This window comes from Eptatretus burgeri, chromosome 10, assembly GCF_056783735.1.
Source record: "Eptatretus burgeri isolate ZD-2024b chromosome 10, Ebu_testis_v1, whole genome shotgun sequence".
Taxonomy (NCBI): domain Eukaryota; kingdom Metazoa; phylum Chordata; class Myxini; order Myxiniformes; family Myxinidae; genus Eptatretus; species Eptatretus burgeri.
The window spans coordinates 6,244,865-6,266,140 of NC_140970.1; the positions used below are offsets into that span (position 1 = coordinate 6,244,865).

General features: G+C 42.4%; 1 protein-coding gene across 1 annotated transcript in view; it reads right to left on the reverse strand.

Moving 5' to 3' along the window:
* The window catches only part of ANAPC10 (anaphase promoting complex subunit 10), a 15,539-nt gene extending 999 nt beyond the window's left edge, over positions 1–14,540 (reverse strand). The window contains exons 1-4 of the mRNA XM_085896959.1: positions 14,472–14,540; positions 6,673–6,846; positions 6,006–6,096; positions 5,757–5,877 (exon numbers count right to left, since the gene is read on the reverse strand). Of these exons, the coding sequence (XP_085753085.1) occupies positions 5,757–5,877; positions 6,006–6,096; positions 6,673–6,781 (321 nt within the window). The 5' untranslated portion in view covers positions 6,782–6,846; positions 14,472–14,540. The remainder of the gene's footprint in view (positions 1–5,756; positions 5,878–6,005; positions 6,097–6,672; positions 6,847–14,471) is intronic.
* Between the last annotated feature and the right edge of the window lie 6,736 nt (positions 14,541–21,276).

Sequence of the window (21,276 nt, forward strand, 5' to 3'; positions counted from 1 at the left end):
GACCAGCTGGTAGTTGGTAACACTTTTGCCCAGCTTGCATCCCAACAACTTGGCAGAGATCCTAGACAGTGTTCTCAAAGTGCAGCTCTTGAATAACTATGGCATTTCTATGGATAGCGTGCACGTGGGGCCTGAGGTACAACATACTGCTGCTCAATGGAAGGTTCCCAGTTAAAATTTGCGGGAGATTGTGAATCGCTAGTAGTCCCAACATGTGGAAAAAGTTGTATTATTGGGAGGAAGTCCTGTACTTTCAATTACTTGTGCACACACCCAAACACACACAAAGCTTCAATGTCTTGAAATTGAAAGCTTCCTGTCTTCCCTTCAGGGCTTCAATGTCTTGTGTATTGCTCAACATGAATCTGAAATTAATTTTGCACCTTAAGCTGAAGCAAATGATAACGGATGAATATAACAAAGTTTAAAAACCACCCCACTTTGAGTATCACAGCTTTTTTGTACACAGAGTCAAAGCTTGTAGAAGAGACAGAACAAAGAATGATCATGACACAACATAGCAAAAGGAAAAGCGGAAAGAGGAGGAAAATGTCAACAGCAGGGCCGAGGGAGAAAATAGTCAGAGACGGACAACAAGGGATGCAGGTAAGGATGAGGGTTAAAGGGTAAGAGCAGAACACAGAGTGAGAAATGGAGTCCTTTATGTACAGTGTGAAACAGAATTTTTGTGGCAACCATCTGTATTCTACCACCTCCTTTTTGGTCTTGCACCCTCTTCCCTCTCTTGGCTCTGTCGTTCTCAGATTTCTGCAGTTCACCCTGTCTGCCAGTAACCCTCTTCTTGTTAAACTCCCAAAATCCAGCTCACTGCTCACCTCCACTAATTTGTTCCTCTCTTCTCTCACCTGTTGAACCAATTTCCCCAGCCTGTTTAGTCCCATTCTTCCTTTCAGGGCTTCAAGACAGCTGTTCACCACTACCTCAGGTCTTCCCCCATCCATACTCGTGATCTCTTCCAGTCCAAGTTATCCCATTCTCAAGCAATCCTATTTTCCAGGTTATTGTGATCTTTCACCCCTCTTTCTCATATTTTTTTTTTGTTTGTTAGCTGTCAGTTGGTGCCCGGTGTGTTCCCCGGTCAGAATAGGTACACCGTATCCCTGCATGTCGTAAAAGGCGACTAAAAGGGTTGGCGTCAGGAAGGGCATCCGGACATAAAAACATCGCCTCCAAAGGAAACCATGATGAGTACAACTGATGGGCAGGGTACAGCCCGAAGTACCCCGTGGGGGTCCTCACCCCCTCTCGTTAAAACTCAAGGTGGGGAACCCGATCGAAGCAAGGGAGGAAATTTTTCCATTTATGATGACCAATCGTCTGATGCCCCACGTGGAGATCGGTTTCTGAGGTTTGGTACATGGAATGTAGGGACAATGACAGGGAGATCTGGAGAAGTGGTTGAAACATTGGTCAGAAGAAGAGTGGACATATGTTGTGTACAGGAGACACGGTGGAAGGGAAGTGGTGTGAGAATGGTGAAGGGAAGGCAGGGGCAGAAGTACAAGTTTATGTGGCAAGGGTGCCCAGAAGGCGTGCATGGTGTTGGTGTCATGTTTTCTGAGGAGTTTGTAGACAGTGTAGTGAGTGTGACTAGAGTGAGTGAAAGGTTGATGATCGTGAGAATTGTGATCGGAAATCTCTTGGTGAACGTCATCTCGGGATATGCCCCGCAGGTCGGTCGAAGCGATGAAGAGAAGAACATGTTCTGGGGTGCGATGGAGAAGTTGATTGAAAATGTGAAAGATGAGGAAGTTGTTGTGGTTGGAGGAGACTTGAATGGACATGTGGGAAGGAGTCCAGACGGTTTTGAGGGAGTCCATGGGGGTTATGGATATGGTGTGAGAAATGGAGAAGGTGAAAGAATCTTGGAGTTTGCTGATGGGGCTGATTTGTTGCTCTGTAATATTCAATTCCAGAAAGCGGATAATAAGCTTATTACATACACGTCAGGTGGGTTGACGACAACCATTGACTACCTGATGGTGCGTCAGCGAGGAAACCTCCGGGACACAAAGGTGATCCCAGGGGAGGAGACTGTTTCGCAGCACCACCTGGTTGTCTGCGATATAAGGGTGAAAGGTGCGCGGAGAATTCGGCGGGTGAAGTACCAACCGAGGATGAAGGTGTGGAGGTTGAAAGAGGCGACAGTGAAGGAAGCATTAAGAGAGAGGCTGAGTATGGTTGAAGATGATGTGGTTGAGCTTGAAAGTGGTTGGATGTCAATGAAAGATAGTCTATTGGGAGCCGTTGGTGAGGTATGTGGATGGACAAAAGGACCACCGAGGCACTCGGAAACATGGTGGTGGGATGATGAAGTTGGAAAGACGATTGAAGAGAAGAGGAAGAAGTTCAAGGAATGGCAAAAGGCAAAGGATACGGTGGAAGAAGAGGCTGCACATGAAAGCTATAAGGAAGCCAAGAAGGCTGCAAAGAAAGAGGTTGCAAAGGCGCAGGAGGCCCATAGGAAAATGTTTGGAGAACGCTTGGATTCGGAGGAGGGTAAGAGAGCGGTATTCAGGATTGCAAAGCAGATAGCGAGAGAGAGATTTGATGTGACGGGGGTGAGTTGCTTGAAGGATGAAGTGGGACAAATTGTTGTGGATTCAGATGGAATTAAAGGAAGATGGAAGAGATATATGGAAAGGCTGTTGAATGTAGAAAATGAATGGGATAGAAACATCGAGAGTAACCCAGTTTTAGGACCAGCAGAGAAGATAACTGAGAAGGAAGTTGAGGAAGCTATAAGAGCAATGAAGAGTAGAAAAGCAGGAGGGCCGACGGGAGTGGTGGGAGATATGTTGAAGGCAGGGGAAGTTGGGGTGTGAAGAGAATGACAGAGATCTGTAATCTGGTGGTGAAAGAAGGCCGCATTCCAGTGGATTGGGAACTGAGTACCCTCGTCCCTCTGTACAAGGGGAAAGGTGACCCTCTGGACTGTGGCTCCTATAGAGCAATAAAGTTATTGGAGCATGGAATGAAGGTATTGGAAAGGGTGTTGGAGAAGAGGATAAGGAAGAAGGTAAAGATTGACGAAATGCAGTTTGGATTTATGCCAGGAAGAAGAACGACAGATGCAATTTTTATTGTAAGGCAGTTGCAGGAGAAGTACATGGAGAAGAGGAAGAAGTTGTTTTTTGGGTTTGTTGATCTGGAGAAAGCATTTGATAGGGTCCCACGCGAAGTAATGGCATGGGCATTGAGGAAGTTAGGAGTGGAGGAATGGTTGATCAGAGTAGTGATGGCCATGTACGAGAGAGCACGCACAGCTGTAAGGACGAAGGATGGGAACAGTGGTGAGTTTGAGTTGAGGGTAGGAGTGCACCAGGGGTCGGTACTAAGTCCACTTCTATTTGTATTTGTGATGGAGGTGCGGGCTCGGAGGGTAAAGGAGGGTTTACCGTGGGAGCTTCTGTATGCAGATGATCTGGTGTTGATTGCAGAAAGTATGGATGGACTGAAGGAGAAGATGAACAAGTGGAAGGAATGTATGGAGGCAAAAGGTTTGAAGGTGAATATCGGAAAGACGAAGGTGATGGCAAGTGGTAAAGCATGTGGTGTGGTGGAAAGGACTGGGAAGTGGCCGTGTGCTGTGTGCAGGAAGGGTGTCGGAGTGAACTCCATTCAGTGTACAATGTGTGCTGAATGGGTTCATCGAAAATGTAGTGGGGTGAGAGGGTCATTAACCAGTGTGGCAGCTACATTCAAGTGTAAGGTGTGCATCGAGGGAGCAGCAGATGAAGGAATTGTTGAGTTGGATCTTGGAGATGGTGTGAAGCTGGAAGGGGTGAAAACATTTTGCTATCTCGGAGACATGCTGAATGGAGAAGGTGGATCAGACTCTTCGACGGTTGCTAGAGTGAGATGTGCATGGAAGAAGTTTCGGGAACTGAGTGGCGTGCTGACAAAGAGGGGAGTGTCGTTGAAGCTGAAGGGAAAGGTGTATGCTTCATGTGTGAGGAGTACGATGATTTATGGGAGTGAGACATGGGTACTGAACATGGAGCAGCAACAAAGGCTGGAAAGGGTGGAAATGCGAATGGTTCGGTGGATGTGTGGAGTTTCGTTGAGAGAGGAAGACAAATGATGACTTGCGGAAGATGATGGGAATAGAGTCTGTGATGGAGGTTGTGAAGAGAAACAGGTTGAGATGGTTGGGTCATGTGTTGAGGAAGGATGAAAGTGACTGGGTGAGAGGAGTGTTGGAAATGAGTGTAGTCGGAAGTAGAGGACGGGGAAGACCGAGAAAAACTTGGCTAAATGTGGTGGAAGAGGAAATGTGGGCAAGGGGATTAAGAAGGGGAGATGCACAAAACAGGGTAAAGTGGAGAAGATTGTCATGGGGCCCGCAAGGCTAACCCCCGCTTTAGCGGGGAAAATGGCCTTTAAATGCGTGTGTGTGTGTGTGTGTGTGTGTGTGTGTGTGTGTGTGTGTGTGTGTGTGTGTGTGTGTGTGTGTGTGTGTGTGTGTGTGTGTGTGTGTGTGTGTGTGTGTGTGTGTGTGTGTGTGTGTGTGTGTGTGTGTGTGTGTGTGTGTGTGTGTGTGTGTGTGTGTGTGTGTGTGTGTGTGTGAGAGAGAGAGAGCTGTCAGTTGGTGGTTCCTTCTCTTTTTTTCCATTCCCACATTTGACTCCTATATCACTCCTGATAAGTCCCTTCTTCTTATTGCTGTGTTTCATTCAGCTTGTGTACAACATGTTCACCCCCATTATCACTCACTTCTACTCTGCTGTTCGTGTTTCCCCCTTTCCATTTTGTTACCTTCCATTATGCTTTCGCTCTTCCATGAGCCTCGATCATGTATACAAAAAAAAATTTTCATTAAAAAAAAAAATAAAACCAATGTCACCCGCAGGGTGACCCGTATCTTGCCAAAAGGTGACCACGTACGACTTCTTTAAGGTCACACTGAGGTGAACAGAGCTGCTATCCACCAGGAGCGACTACTTGAGGAATATCTGCCTACGAGAGATTCCGATGAGAATCGTTCTACAGAGTAACCATGAAAAATGTGTTTGCCTCATAACGTCACCAAATGACGTCATAATGTCTCAAGCTTGACATTTCTAGAAAGCACTCGAGGTGTTCAATTTGAGGTACTACACAATATGGTTCCTAAAACTTGAAAATTTGACCTTGGGGTCAAATATGTGTGACCTCAGGCGCTAACCATGAAGGTCAAGGCCAATCGCCACCAAAAACTAATCAGCTGAGCGCCAGACCATATACTACATTCCCATAAAGTTTGGAGATTATTCAATTAAAATTACTCAAAAAATAAGGGTTTCGTCGACTCCCCTGATTTGCGACAAAGTGACCTTGACCTTTGACCTTGACTTTCCAAATTTTATGCGCTGAAAGGGACCTCTATAGGCCTCTGATATGCGAAGTTACAAAAATTTCCAATGATAACTGTGCTCTGCAGAATTTTTATACGTGATTACAGACAAACAAAAAAAAATTAAAAAAAAAATACAAGCTGACTAACATATCTTGCAAAAAACTTCGTTTTGGCAAGATAATTATAATAAATAAATCAACTGATGGCACAATTTTGCATTGAGCAACAAATTATCAAAAGCTAGAGGCTTTCCTGAAAGGTGGCCTGCAGGTCATATATTTTGAACCTCAAGTTTCAACGAAGGTTCTGTATTTTTAACGTGACTATACAATCCATAATTATGCTTTCTAACAGAATTACCATCCTCAACTTCCTCGATAAAAATTCCCATGCTTACTCGAATTTCTTGCAGGTCATGGAAATTGTTTCCGACACGAAGCGAGACCCGGCTCGGCGTATAGCTCTCATCAGCCTTGTAATCTGCGTAGATGCATACAGTCTTTACGGCTGTCTTCCGCCTGAAAGGATGAAAACCACGACACATCAATACAAATTACACCACAACATATCACGACACATCAAACCAAATTGCACAGCATATGAACTGCCATGGGTAAGGTGCAAGGACTTTCCCAAAATTTGATACCTGAATTGAATGTTGACCAGATGAGGTTGAGAGCCATCTGACTGCCAGTAAGTCTCGAGATTGTCATCACGTAACTGATCAACACCAAAACCTGAAAACGAAGGCAAGAGCAAGCTAGTAAGGTACAGATAACAATAGAAACACAATCCACAAACCACCAAAGCTAAATGTAACAAATGGTGGTTGCAATAAGTGATTCTCAAACCTTGGCCCACTCACTCCTGATCAAATTTCATTCTCCACCAGCTGCTCCCATATTCCCAGTCTCGTTTTAGACCATTACCAAAGTTCAAAGTCAGTTAGCAAGTGTATATAAAGTAGTTGTAAGGACCTCCTCCAATTTCACGCCATGCCCAACTAAAAAGTTCTTCTGCTTATACAATTTCTCATATGGAGTTATTATTCAAAGTTATTACTAAAAGAGAAATGGAAGCTTCTTCATTGCACAGAATTTCTCTTTAACTTCCCCGTTCATAAAATAATAGCACCACCCACAAACACAATCATTGGAAGTGCATAAAAAGTAAGAGGATGTCATTTTCATCACAGATATCATCAAAACCATGTATTTACACAGAAATTGAAGGTACGATACCTTTAAAACAAATCAATTCAGTACTCTCATTGGAAGAGAAGAATTTTCATGGGATATTGTGACACAGCACACCTGGTTTGCAAGATGAGAGAGACCAAATAGCCTGGGATCCAATTTCTCGCACTCTCCCTGTCCTTTCTAGCTTCTTTGGGTCTTCACCAGCTGGAGTTTTTGTAGCCATTGCATTTATCTTTTGACTCCCCAACCCAGCACTTTTCCCTCTTTCTTGGCTTCTTCTTTGGGAAACTGCAAAAAAAGAAAAAACAAACAAAAAAATGTGGAAAAAGTGCTTTGTATGACAAAAGCACACTCAATGCACAGCGCACTAATGAATTATTTGATTTCCAGGTCTATATGAAAACCAATACAGGTAGGTGTCAACTGAAAGTTTTCAATCAGACCTGCAGATAATCAAATATGAACATGTTAAGCCCTCACTATGGACATAGACAAAAGGTGTTCAAAGTCATCCATGTTATGAATGCATTTAAAGAGACTTCACAATCTTCTTCTTCTTTAACAGCCACAATTGTGGGGTTGGCCAAAGTCTTTCACAAACAGGCTGACCAGGCCTGACGTTCGACTAAATTTAGGGGAGTAATTTGAAATGTGGCCCACTGGTGGTAGCTCACCTACTCTTCAAGAAGGACATAGGATTTTTAACATCCACAAACGAATGATGGCAGACAGGACACTGGGCTTAACGTCCATCTGAGGGATGGCACACAGATTGATGAATCACCCCTCCTGAGAGGCAGTTTATAGCTGGGTTGGGATTCAAAGCCAATCTGGACAGCTTAGAGAAGGGTGTGCATACCACTCGGCCATTCTGCCAGCCCTAAAGAGACATCACAATATATGACGGTGTTATATGAAGCGTCCTAAATACACATATGCAATTATATAATTCATGACCTGTCATATCACCCGCTGTATTAGCAACCAAATTAGCTGCTAATGCAGAGGTCAAACAGATTAAGGTACAGAGAAGAGTGAGTCATTCATATATATATATATATATATATATATATATATATATATATATATATATATATATATATATATATATATATATATATATATATATCTCTATCTCTCTCTCTCTAACCTATAGTCCCCTCCAATGAAACCAGTCAGGGATAATAATAAACATAACAAAATCAATAGGGTACCAGCCTGGAAGGCAAAGTACCCTAATAATAATAATAAAAGGACAGGAATAGCGCAAAAGACCAATGCCGAATTAGCTGCAAATGCAGAGGTCAGAAAACAGATTGTGATGCAACTGGCTTCGAATCCTGACCGCCAATTTCTCTTTGATATCGCATGTGGACAGATATCTGACATTGCTTTGTATATTAGAGAATGACAAGAATTTTCATCACGAAGTAAATCTATCTACTGTGAACTAAAGACTAAGGAAAACATGCACATAAAGGATTTTTAAAGTCTGATTACATACCCAAATGAATACTTATTTTCTCAGCAATCAAGACTGGCCCATCTCCAATGTTCCCCACATGCAAGCAATTACAAAGAAATAAAACTGCATCAAATCGCACTCGATGGGAATTTTGAAATGCATTCATTTCAGATCCAAAAGGAGATCATAGCATCAGTTGCACGGAGAACGCAATCTGTAGACAGTGGGAGACATCATGCATCTTGTAAAACTATGAAATATATGAGAGCATGGTTTGTTTCAATGCTTATCTTCTATTCAGTGAGATTTTCCAAGAGCATGGTCCACCTTCCACTGTATTGGTGGAAGAGAGAATATTATGGACTTAAAAGTGCAGACCAACTCCTTCACCATACCATTATACCAATATTTGAGAGCAGGAGGCTGTTCTCATAATGAAAAGAAGTGGCAGAATGCACTTTGAACTACAAAGCATCCAAAAATGAAAAGCACATCCGCATCTGCTTTGCACTCAAACTGAAACAGCTAAAATAAAATGTAAACTTTATTAATTGCGAGTGGGTACTTCTGGGTACTTCTCGGCTCAATCTCAGTGTGTAAGATGCTGCGGCACATTCTTGGAAATGCACTTAAATTTTGCAACAGGAATTTCCCAACCTATCTGTATATGGTCCTTAGTCTCAGAGTAGTTACCAGATAAATTGATGGACTGGTCTGCCAGAATGGGGAAATAATCCAAATAATAAGACCTTTGAAAAATCTGAAAAAAAAGCAAAAAAATTCGATTAAGAGAAAAAATAAAAACAATGTCACCCGCAGGGTGACCCGTATCTTGCCAAAAGGTGACCACATGTGACTTCTTTAAGGTCACACTGAGGTGAACGGAGCTGCTATCCACTAGGAGCGACTCCTTGAGGAATATCTGCCTACGAGAGATTCCGATGAGAATCGTTCTACAGAGAAACCATGAAAAATATGCGTTTGCCTCATAACGTCACCAAATGATGTCATAACGTCTCAAGCTTGACATATCTAGAAAGCACTCATCGAGGTGTTCAATTTGAGGTACTACACGATATGGTTCCTAAAACTTGAAAATTTGACCTTGGGGTCAAATATGTTTGACCTTAGGCGTTAACCATGAAGGTCAAGGCCAATCACCATCAAAAATTAATCAGCTGAGCACCAGACCATGAACTATATTCCCATGAAGTTTGAAGACAATCCGATCAAAATTACTCAAAAAATAAGGGTTTCGTCGACTCCCCTGATTTGCGACAAAGTGACCTTGACCTTTGACCTTGACCTTCAAAATTTTATGCGCTGAAAGGGATCTCTATAGGCCTCTGATATGCGAAGTTACAAAATTTTCCAATGATAACTGTGCTCTGCAGAATTTTTTATACGTGATCACAGACAAACAAAAAAAAAAAAAACATACAAGCTGACTAACATATCTTGCAAAAACTTCCTTTTGGCAAGATAAAAATTGAAAAAAAATTCACATAAAAGCAGAGTAGGGACCTCTAGTATACCCTTAAAAATTGGTGTTGATCATCCCAAGGGTCTCGAAGTAGTTACCAGACAAACATACATACATACATACACCGCTCCATCTTACATTGTGAAGGTTTTCAGAGACCCAAGGCAGGCACATACCAACACATAAGGGAGTCCTTGTGTAGTTGTCTCTGTAGTATATTATGTAGCTAAATTTCCTCTCCCACCATATCAGTGGTAAAAGAAAATGCAAAAATGCATTCTGGAAAAGATTTAAACCCCTTTGTGATCTCGATATATCTCTCCGTCTCTCTCTCTCCCTCTCTCTCTCTCCCCCTCTGTCCCCCTCTCTCCCCCTCTCTACCCCTCTCTACCCCTCTCTCTCCCCCACTCTCTCTGACTCCCTCCCTCTCTCCGACTCCCTCTCTGACTCTCTCTCTCCAGCTCGCTCGCTATCTCTCCCTCCCTCTCCAGCTCTCTCCCTCTCTTTTTCTTTTTCCCCCCGCCCCCTGACAGACAGACAGCAAACCTATAGTCCCCTCCGATGAAACCAGTAGGTGAATAAAAATAAACATAACAAAATCAATAGGGTACCATGCCTTCCAACAATAAAAGAACAGGAATAGTGCAGAAGACTAACCTGGGTCGTTATGACCAAGCACCTGACCTTTTCACTATACTGCTGTACAATGCTAATGCCAACATCTGACATTTTGCCGAGTATATGGCCAACAGAAGAGATAAAAATTGCCAAAAGTTGGCTTGTTTGGCATTTCCCTTCGAACCAATGCATCATGATCCTGAAAATCCAGGTTCAAATCCCGAAAGCTGTTCCATGTGCATTATCCCTAATCTACAAATGAAATTGTAATTCACATCAAAGTACACCAATGTCTTTATCCTCCATGTGATTTACAGACAAGCTCCACTATGAGTCTCAAGTCAATATAAAAAAAAAAATTAATAAGGAATTAAAGAGAAAACAAGAGACAAAATCTCATCAATATCCACAGACTGCAAGGTAAAACAAATCTATCCACGTTTTCAATCCCTCTCCACAACTCCCCAGCATATAGTACAAAGGAACAGCTTTAAAAACGATCAAAGTGTGGTGTGCAATCACTTAAAAACACATAAAATTCCATCTTTTCAATCTGTTTGCAAACCCACAGGCAGTTACAAAAAGTATTTTCTGCATGCAAGCCAAGTGGCAAACCATGGAACGTGGAGAAAGACAAGGAGCGAGATTGGAAAAGCAGGTCCTGCTTGCTATTGACTTTGGAGAAAGAGAGCATGACAACTAGAGAAAGTATTCGGGTCTCGTGCAAATTTTAAATGAGATATGGCATCAAAGTAGAGTGGTTTGCTCGCAATGCAAGTTCATTATTCACAAATGAGTTAAAACAACTGATCAGAAGAAATCTATCCAATATATCATGGAACTTGCATCACACGTAACTTTCATTTTAATTAAAATAATAGTTGTCCAAGAATCATGTGCAGAAGTGAAGAAACGGAATGACTCGGTGACTAAAGCAATTTTCCTTCCATTTGTTTGTAAAGTTTCTTTGAAAATTTAACAACTACAGCACTTAATGAGGCATGATACATGTCATTGTCACTGGAATTGGGATGACAGGATTGTTTTTGCACACGTTTTAAAAAAAAAAAACTATATTATCTATCTATAATTCCAGCTGTGTGTGTGTGTGTGTGTGTGTGTGTGTGTGTGTGTGTGTGTGTGTGTGTGTGTGTGTGTGTGTGTGTGTGTGTGTGTGTGTGTGTGTGTGTGTGTGTGACCACTGTTTCTCGACAACCACTTGTCCGATCTAATTGAAACTTGCCAGGTATATTGCTGGGGCCCTGTGGATATACCTTTTCAAGGTTTGATATTAATCGGACAAGTGCTTCCCAAGTTATGGCCATTTATTTACCAACCAATGAAAGGACACGTTGCTGCATAGGCGTGGCTGCGTAGGCGTGGCTGCGTAGGCCGGTGCGCGGCCGGCCGACGACGTCACGTGCCGTGCCGGTTACGATGGGGATCGGTGCCTTAGTTACCGTGGCGTAGGAGTGGCAATGGTGAATGGCAGTGAATGTCATGGCAAGCAAGGACAGGGAGGTAAACTTGATTTTAATTAACTCTGTGTGTAAGTATCACAGCAGTTGTTACTTCAATGCAAGCGATAATTCGTAAAATGCATGTGAACATTCCGTACGGACATGCACCACTTCCGGATAGTGATGACTTGATGTACTCTAATAATTTCTCGATTTCTTAAGCGCATTTATAGATAAACACAATGCCACAATCCAGTCGTCGTTTACGAGAGCAAAGGAACAGACTGTGTGGTTGTTTCTGGCTCGCGGTTTGAAAGTTTTTTTTTTGGGGGGGGGGGGTTGCACGTACGGGCACGCACGTACAGACACGGGAGAGCGAAGGAACGGCCTGTGTAGTTGTTGTTTCTGACTCGCGGTTTGAAAGTTTTTTTTTTTTTGCACGTACGGCCACGCACGTACGGGCACGTACTAGTGGAGCTAATTATGATAAAATTAGGAAGGTCAGCAATGCCGAAACCATAATTTAATTTGGTGAGCAAATTTAATTTGATGAAAATGTGGAGAAATACGAGGATAATGTTAAATCGATTCTCATCAATGATGACATTAACAAGAACCTGGCAAAAACGCCTTTAACAAATGGATGAATGAAGCAGAAATGATTCATGAATTAAATCCATTAGCAGGTCATTCCAAGTTCAAGAAACAAAAATGTACACAATGTTCTCAATGTTCACAGAGTTTGACTTGACAAAATGATAAAAGCTGACTTGCGGTGTTATTTTGGCGTCGACTTCGTAACATGTTTTGGTCCAACTTTGGCCCCAATTTTTTGTCCGAAGTAAAAGCTGAGCAGTAGCCATACCCATCAAGATGCATTTCATTACAGCTGCACTATTTTTGTACCCACCATCACCTTCTCCCAACCTTTTACCCAAGGTCACAAAAAATAAAAGCAATTTTTGGCCAGATTCCCCTAATTTGCAAGGCCATGGTATGCACATGTTCAAATAAGAAAAAGCATACTGTTGCGGACTCGGGGTTTGAAGTTCACCACGAGGAGAAGCACTCGGGTCCCTTTCGAACGCCCGGTCCTGAAGCCGCCGGGCACAGATAACTCTGCACACCTGCAGGTTGAGCAATCACGAACACCAATTGGCACTACCAATCTAGACATGGTTATACTACTTCGAGTGCTACCTTACCTGTGGACGGCCAAGTCAATTGGGGTCTCGTGCCCTCAATGCACACCCGGTTTACTGCCGAGCGATACAGTGAGTGTGCGCTGGCTAACAAGAGCAGATTTGGTGGGGCAGAACTTCCCGGCTAAACTAATGTGCGGACCATGCTGGACCAATGAAGGAAAAGACGAAACTGGCTGTGTTCATTTCTAACATAAGCAACTTATTACGAGCGAGGGCGATGAAAGGTCATGTGGTACAGTAAAGGGTTTTATTCAATAAAATGTACAACAGGGGAAAGCCAGGGTTCATGGGTGCAGGAAAAGAAAGGCAATTATTATTTACAAAAAGAAAGACAGAGCAGAGCTACCCTGATATAAAAAAAAAACTTCTACAAGCTTGACATATTATGCTCTTTCTATTATGCTCAGTATGCTCTTTCAGTGATGCGTTCACAGTGGACAAGACAACAGATGGGAGAGAAAGCTTAACAGGGCATATAAGAGAGTCTGCAAATGTATTATTAATGATGATGACTGTGGAACACCATGGGAGCAGAGTGCTGATGATCCGGAAACGACTCAGCGCTGCTCGCCTGGTTCGTTCTCGTGCTGCCCTCTCAGCTCGGCTCTCATTCATAAAGACAGGTAGACGATGACGCTCGGCTGAGAAAAGACTCTGGACCCTAAAGATGAAAGAAGACCAAGACCCTGATTTGCTGTCTTTTTATAGAGCCCACAGTGAAAGAGGAGCCATAGATCGGATCAAAAGACCCTGTGGGCATTTCCACACATCCCCATTGGTGCGTAGACACCTCCCCGAGAAGTAGCCACGCCCTGCCAGACACCAGAGCTGAAAATGGCCTCAGTCACACCCAGACTCAGCCATGCAACTCCACCCAAATGCTGTTAATTAGCGGAGCGCCAGAGCTACCCAGTCGTCGCCGAATGAATCTCAGCGCACATTCATGCTTCGAGCGACACGCCAAAGTGTTCTGGCTCACAGGCACCCGCTGTGTTTCCCATTCCCCAGCAGCCGCAACGATTGTTGTGAGCATCCAGGGAGCTAATGACAGTTGTGGCGGTTATGGTGAGGTGGGGGAAGTGCTGTCGCGTCTGCAGTGAAGTTGTTGAAGCATTGTAAGTGGTTGAGGCAATTGTGGTGATGAGGTTGAAGTGGTTGGTAGCGGATGTGGCATTTGTGGTGAAGAGGTTGGGCGTAAGTTGCTGTGGGGATTTTTGGGAGGAGATGTAGCGATCATGGTGAGCATTGTCGCATCGTGGTGAGCATGGGGTGAGTCTGAGGTGAGGCGACGGTTGGTTAATGGCGCGCCGTTTGAACGGGGAAGCAGCGCTTGTATGCAAATGAGGCTGCGGTGATATTCGTTACTCCTGCTCCGCAGGTAGCATCACTGATCTGGCGAGCGTGCATGCATGCATGCATGGTGGGGTGCATGTGTAAAATGAAGTGAAAAGAATAAAATAAGTGTAGGAATAGGGAAATGAAGACCCAACTAAAAGCCCGACGCAACACATCTTGTCCCATTTACCCACATTACATATGGAAGGGCTAACTGGACGAATACAAACGAGAGAAATGTTTCGGGATTGCTATATGTTGGATGCTATTGCCTTGGGGGAGTGCCGGCTTTGCATAACTTTGGCCCCAATTTTTGGTCCGAAGTAAAAACTGAACAGTAGCCATACCTCTCAATATGCATTTCCTTGCAGCTGCACTATTTTTGGACCCAACGTCACCTTCCCCTGAACTTTTACCTAAGATCACAAAACAAACACACAAAAAAATTAGCAATTTTAACCAAATTCCCCTATTTCGCAAGGCTGTGGCATGCACGTTTTCAAATCCGATAGAGCGTACGATAAGAGGACTCACAATAGCCGCAATTGTACCACCATATCTCAGATATATTTAATTATCAAATCATTAAAAATGGAGCACATAGTGCCATCTGTTGTTCGTGTGGCATTATGGAATACCTTGCAATCCCAAAATGCTCAATGCAATCCAAGATGCAGAGGAATACATAAATCTGATGTTAGACCACAGTGAACTAGTAAAAGTCCACAGGTCTTGGTGTAGGTCTCAGTTTTCAGTTCAATGTGGGTGGACATGGCGACAGCCAAGACAAAGGTGAAAGGAATTGATAACATGTTGGAATCCTTTTTGAGATCACCACCAATGCACCGTACTCTGTGGAGTGCCGGGTCTGCTGAAGCAATCCTCTTGGCAAGGGTTACTTACTATCCTGAATGGGACACCCACCACTCCGTTCAGGATACTGAACGGAGAGTGGAAGAATTTAACCAGTGTGCCATTGATGATAACTTGCCTCCTCTTCGCGAAAGATACCGTGGGATATTTAACATCAACCAGCTTAAGTGAGCAAACAAGACACAAAGGGTAACATTAAGAGGAGGGACAGCACACTTTGTAATACAAAGTCTTGCCAGCACCAATCCAGCAGTTTATAGTCAGGGCTGACAAATATACAGCTTAAAAGTAAACACACCACATCAGCACCATCCTATTGGCATGACCAGGGTGCTGGTGATAGGACATAAAGAGCATCTTCCACACAAAATCAACAAGATGCTCTCATCACAGATCCAATGTGCTTCAATGCACATCGAGGCAAAAAAAAAAAAAAGCTGAATGAAATTTTAAAAACTTTTACAACTGCAAGCACACACACAACCGAATTTATTTCAACAAGCATGTAATACATAAAAAGGACATACTTAACTTCTTAACATAGTCCTCAAGGAGTGCTATACACTTTTGGCAACTGTACAGTGTACATCCATGACATGAAAGCTGTAACAAAGCTTTCTTCAGGGGTACTTAGAGCCCACTGATAAATCACTGAGGGCAACCATAATGTAAGATGAGAAGTTGCAATCACGAAGGCCGTCTTTCATTGTTGAAAATAACCAAACGTCACTGGGTGCAGGATCTGGTGAATATGGTGGATGTGGGATGAGTTCAGTGCGTTATTTATTTGAAGAATCCTTTCACCTGAGCAGCCGAAGGTAGCGAGACATTGTCGATTTGAAAGCGAAACCCTGACTGTGAAGGCTCCAGACATTTATTCTGCATGGCCGACAAACCGTTTTTTTTGGGGGGGGGGGGGTTGAACACCTAATGGTAACTGCTACCAGTAACAGGTGTCCAATTTGGAACACAATGAATGATAATGAGGCCACAAATATTTCAAAAGAAGACATCCGTAATAGTAACGGCTGATGCCTGCACGTAAAAAAATTTGGTGGAGGTTAATCCGAACGCTTCTGCAGTGCTGACTACCTTTTGGGTTCTGGAATGAAGAATGGCATCCAGCTTTCATCCATAGTCACAACAGTGTTCACAAGCTGTCCCCCATTCACTGCATTCCAGGTCCCCATGTTTTGCAATATGGAGAATCTTGTGGCTTATTGGTAATCTGTGAGCATTCATGGCACCCAGTGAGAAGACAATGACACTGAAAATACACTGACATTTTGAGATCATTAACAAACTGGGACAACAGTGACATTGGATCACGGCAAAGTTTTCTAAGGAAAAGGGGAATGCCAAGAGTAGCAGAACACCGCTCGATTAAGCAGATGCTTTCTGCCAGATCATATGATCACACGATGCAGATGTTATCAAACACAATGGGAACTAAAAGGAGAAAGCATCTCCAAATGCAAAGCCCATCCACATCTGCTTTGTACTTCAACTAAACTTGACGAAAGCAACAGCTAAATATATAATTTATTAATTGGTGTTCTCCATATTCTCATAATAAAAGTTGGTTGAAAAAAGCTCAAATGGTAATTAAAAGAAAAAAATTTATGACCTGAACAGACAGACCTGAACACACGCTAGTAACAGGTTACAGAGTTCGGTACAAGAGCGTCCGCCCCCTCCCGTGTAAGCAACTAATGTTATTTGGCCACGAATAACACTTCAATGGATACTTTTATATTATAACAATAAATATAACCTAACATAAATAAACAATAATGTTATACGATAAAAATACAGAAATAAAACATTAAATAATGGTGTCAGAGAATCTACCACTGTTGTAGTTATAGACTGCCCTCTTGTGATTGACTCGTGTTATGATCACTGCAGACATGCATGATGACTTCGCACGAGCCTATGTAACACTGTATATTTTTACTCTTTCATGTCAAAATCACATTCACCATTTCGGAGATACCGGCTATGATTTCATGTCCGTTTCACTTTGTGTGTTGCACCAGAATCTGTTCATTCTTGCTCGATTGAGGGTATGATGGGCACCATTAATTGTTGTAGCACGTAATGAGTAATAAGTGAGACAAAACTCATTGAGAATCATGATGTTTCGTGACGAGTTTATGATGCCAAGTTTTCTACCTGGTTCAAGGCAAGTCATGAAAGGTCTGTATACCTTGTTCTATGTATGAAAATGCCTGTATATTTTGTTCTACGTACTACTCTCCGTAACCTCGAGTGTTGTTTGTCCCAGAGAATGCATATTTAATTTTTTTTAATCTCAATTACGATTGAGATTATATGTAAAATGATTCATATGTAAAATGCCAACACAAAATACCCTCATTGATTTATTAACCACAAACACTAATACATACTAGAACGGGAGCAACACTACTCACTCCGGTCTAACTCTTCACGTGGGATTGTATGCAATTGGAGAATAAACTGTTTTGTATTTAAGAAACCCTGCATCTCGTTACTTTCCATATTGCTCGACTCCAATACAATTCGTTAGTCTTCTGTTTAAAGTCAATGTACATAAAAGCTATCGCGTCCACCTGAAGGATCTCTGCTCCTCTTTCACAAATGCTACAAAATGGAAGTACACGACTGTGCAGTGCAGTGCCACTTCCACAAAGCCAATTTACATTCACTTCGAGGAATTTAAACGCAAAATAAGTGCAAAGAAAGATCATTAAACATTATACTTTAAATCAAACAATTAAAGAAATTGATGAAAAATTTGAATATTCAGTTCTGATTGAAGAAGAGATTTCAATTAGTAGATTTACTCAATGGTAAGATTTAAACTCCAATGTAGTGTTTACACTTACAACTAACCTTGGTAAATGCTGGTGCACCTTTACGACATTGACTCATGAATTATACAATTAATAACCAACGCCGCACTTTACTGCGCACACAAGATGGCGAACCTGGAAGAACGGCAGATGGCGGTGTATGGTGAGCATTTCACACATTTTCTGGTCGTCTGGCTGAGTGACGTACGCAAGTGACATGGAAGTGGGAACGTGCCTATGTGTGATGGAAAAAATTTGCATGATGGACACAAAAACGTTCATTGAAACACTATTTTTTGCATGATCCACCGAAACGCGATGCAAAATGTGCGATTGAGCAGCATTCAATTGTACCTTCTTCTGGATCGAAAACAAAAGAAAAAGAAAAGGAGAGCAAAGAGAAGAACAAGTTGGCTTTCCCATCGCTACCGCAACTTTGCTGAACAATATGACATTATTGTCACCAGGAATATGAGGTCTCTCAAAATCGCAATCAAGGACCATTATGTCACTTTCATTTGAGCTTTTTGCACCCAATAGGATAAAAAAATAAAAACTAGAAGGGCACTCGGTGGAGCGCATACCTCCGCCACATAATGCCTCATCCACGAGAACATATCGGGCCCAATACATTCTTGAAATATCATGCTATACAGTACTATATCGTTTTTGGCCCTATCTCTCAATGGTGAAGAATCACTTTGAAAATTCAATAATTCTCGTATCCAGATTCGGATCGTCACCAAAATTGAATCAATTCTTCCTTGTCACACACCCAACGTGTCGACCAAGTTTCATCTGAATCCGTCCACAACTTTTTGAGATATCGTGCCATATATCGTTTTTCACCCTGTCTCTCAATGGTGAAGAATCACTTTTAAAATTCTGGTCATCGGATCCAGATCTTTACCAAAATCTAATCAGTTCGTCCTTGGCACACTCCGAACCTGTCCACACAATTTCATCCGGATCCGTCCACAACTTTTTGAGATATCCTGTACACAAACAGACAAACAGACAGAAAGGGGTGAAAAGATAACCTCCTTCACCTTCGGAGACAGAGGTAATTGGATGAAATCAAGGACAAAATTTATGAACACAGATCAATGTGCAATGTTCCTCGAGTAGACAAACTTATTGTGCATGCTTGGGGATTTACATGCCACAGTCTGCAGTTCTGGCCACACTAGCCAAGGCAAATATAATACAAATGGAGAACTATTCCTCACAAAGTGTCTGGAACGTTATCTGTCAATAATCAATAACCATTTCCAAACGCTTAAAAACGTAGCGACATACATGATTAAAATTCTTCCATGTGCTCAATTATGTAATAACTAACCATTATGACATGGCAAACATTAGTTTGCTTTGTGGGGAATGTTGTACAGACTACAGGGTGTTCCAAAAGACCCAGACAACTTTGGTTGTTAATACATTAAGAACCACAAATGATAAAATGATACCCTTTAGTATATTTGATACAGAAACTCAAAACGTTTTGACAACACCATCAATACATTTCAATGCGATCTCCGTTTGTCGCATGCAGGACATCAAGGTGGTACACGTGTTAATTGCCATGGTCGGCTCAGCATGTTTGCATCCACCAGTGTGCATGCAGCTGCGATCCGAGAACGAACATCCTGCAGATTTGCCACCTCGGTGTTGCAGACAACATCTTTGACAAACCCCCACAGAAAACAGAAAAAAATATCAACTAGAGGGGGAGCACTCGGTAGAGTGCAAAACCTCCGCCGCCAATACTGCGAGGTCACTCAAGTGAACCTGATATCCTATTCATTCAATTTGACGTCAACAGTGCTCACAGAGTTATAGTTTGCAACTTTCCTTTTTACTTTTAACTTTTACATACTCAATTCATTCGTCATAACTGGATTCCTTGAGACAGAAATTGATTTTACGTGGGTATATCCACCTGAAGTTCCAAAATCAGCCGCAATTATAATTTTGGCACTCTTTTTGTTGGAAATCACTTATAACATGTAGAAATGCAAAAAAAAAAAATCGAAATTGTTGAAAAAAAATTTGAAAATTTTTTTTTCTCTAACAATTTTTTGGGGGATGGGAGGGTTGGAAATCACTTAAAACATGTAGAAATGCAAAAAAAAAAAAATTCAAATATTTTTTCAAAATGGCTGCCATTGCAGCCATATTGGATTTTGGACCAAGTCCAAAATCTAATGGCATGATCCTTGGACCAGACCTAACCCCCCCAAACAAGTGTCATCGAAATCCGTCGAGGAGTTTTTCCGTAATACTGTTCACAAACAAACAAACAAACAAACAGAAAGGGGTGAAAACAGTAACCTCCATCCATCTTCGATGGCGGAGGTTAACGAGTGTTGTGTCTGGTGATAGTGGGAGCCAGGCAGTTAGTCCGTCTCGACCAATTCACCGACCTATAATTTTTTTCATTTCGGACAGCTCGAATGACTAAGGCCCAGTGAGGGGGAGCACTGTTGTGTTGAAACATGATATCGGGTTGCAGCTTTTCAATCTGTGGGAAGGCGAATCCTTCCAACATGTTTATGGAAATTGTCGCGGTCACTGTGTCCTCCGGAAAAAAACAAAACGGACCCACCAAGCAGTCATGGAGAAGGCCATGCCACTCATTGACATTTGGACTGTTGCATATGTGTTCAATGACCACGTGGGAATTTTCAGAGCTGCTGATCCTCACATCATGCCGATTGCCCTTCCCCGATACATGAAAGCAAGCTTCGTCTGTGAACATGACCTTTTTCAGGTAATACTCGTCATCCCCGATGCGACTGAGCATTTCCAAGGGAAACACCTTGTGCTTGGGTCTGTTATTTGGTTTGAGTTCCTGTATAATATGCACCTTTTGGGCATAAAGCTTCAATCTTTTATGCAAAATCCTGTGTACAATGGTGGTTGGTATTCTGTTCTCCAGAAGCACATCAAATTGACTTTCTGGGACCTTGTTGAAATGATTCATGCACTCGTTCAACATCTGCTGCACTTATTCTTGGTCGACCGGTATTTTTCTGTTTCTGACGACTGCCAGTCTCTTTAAACCGCTTGTACCACTGTTTGAGTGTCCCAATCAAATGATACCACACTCACCACAACCACCTCATACAACTAATAAAAATCCCCACAACAACTCACCCTTTCAAACACGACCTTTATTCATCATCACAAGGAACTTCAATCTCGTCTTCACAATGGCCAACTTCTCTCACTACAAATGCCACAACATATTCGCACTGCTCTATAACCACCATAACTGCCACATGGTTATCAAACTCTCACAATAGCCTCGAAGGACACGGAGAAGATGCAGGTTGGGCTATTTCGGGGCATGGCCCGAAACACGAACATGCACTGTAACTCATGAAAGGACCCACTGATGGCGCAAGGATTTCTCCACAATCCCATGTTTGAATGGAGGCTG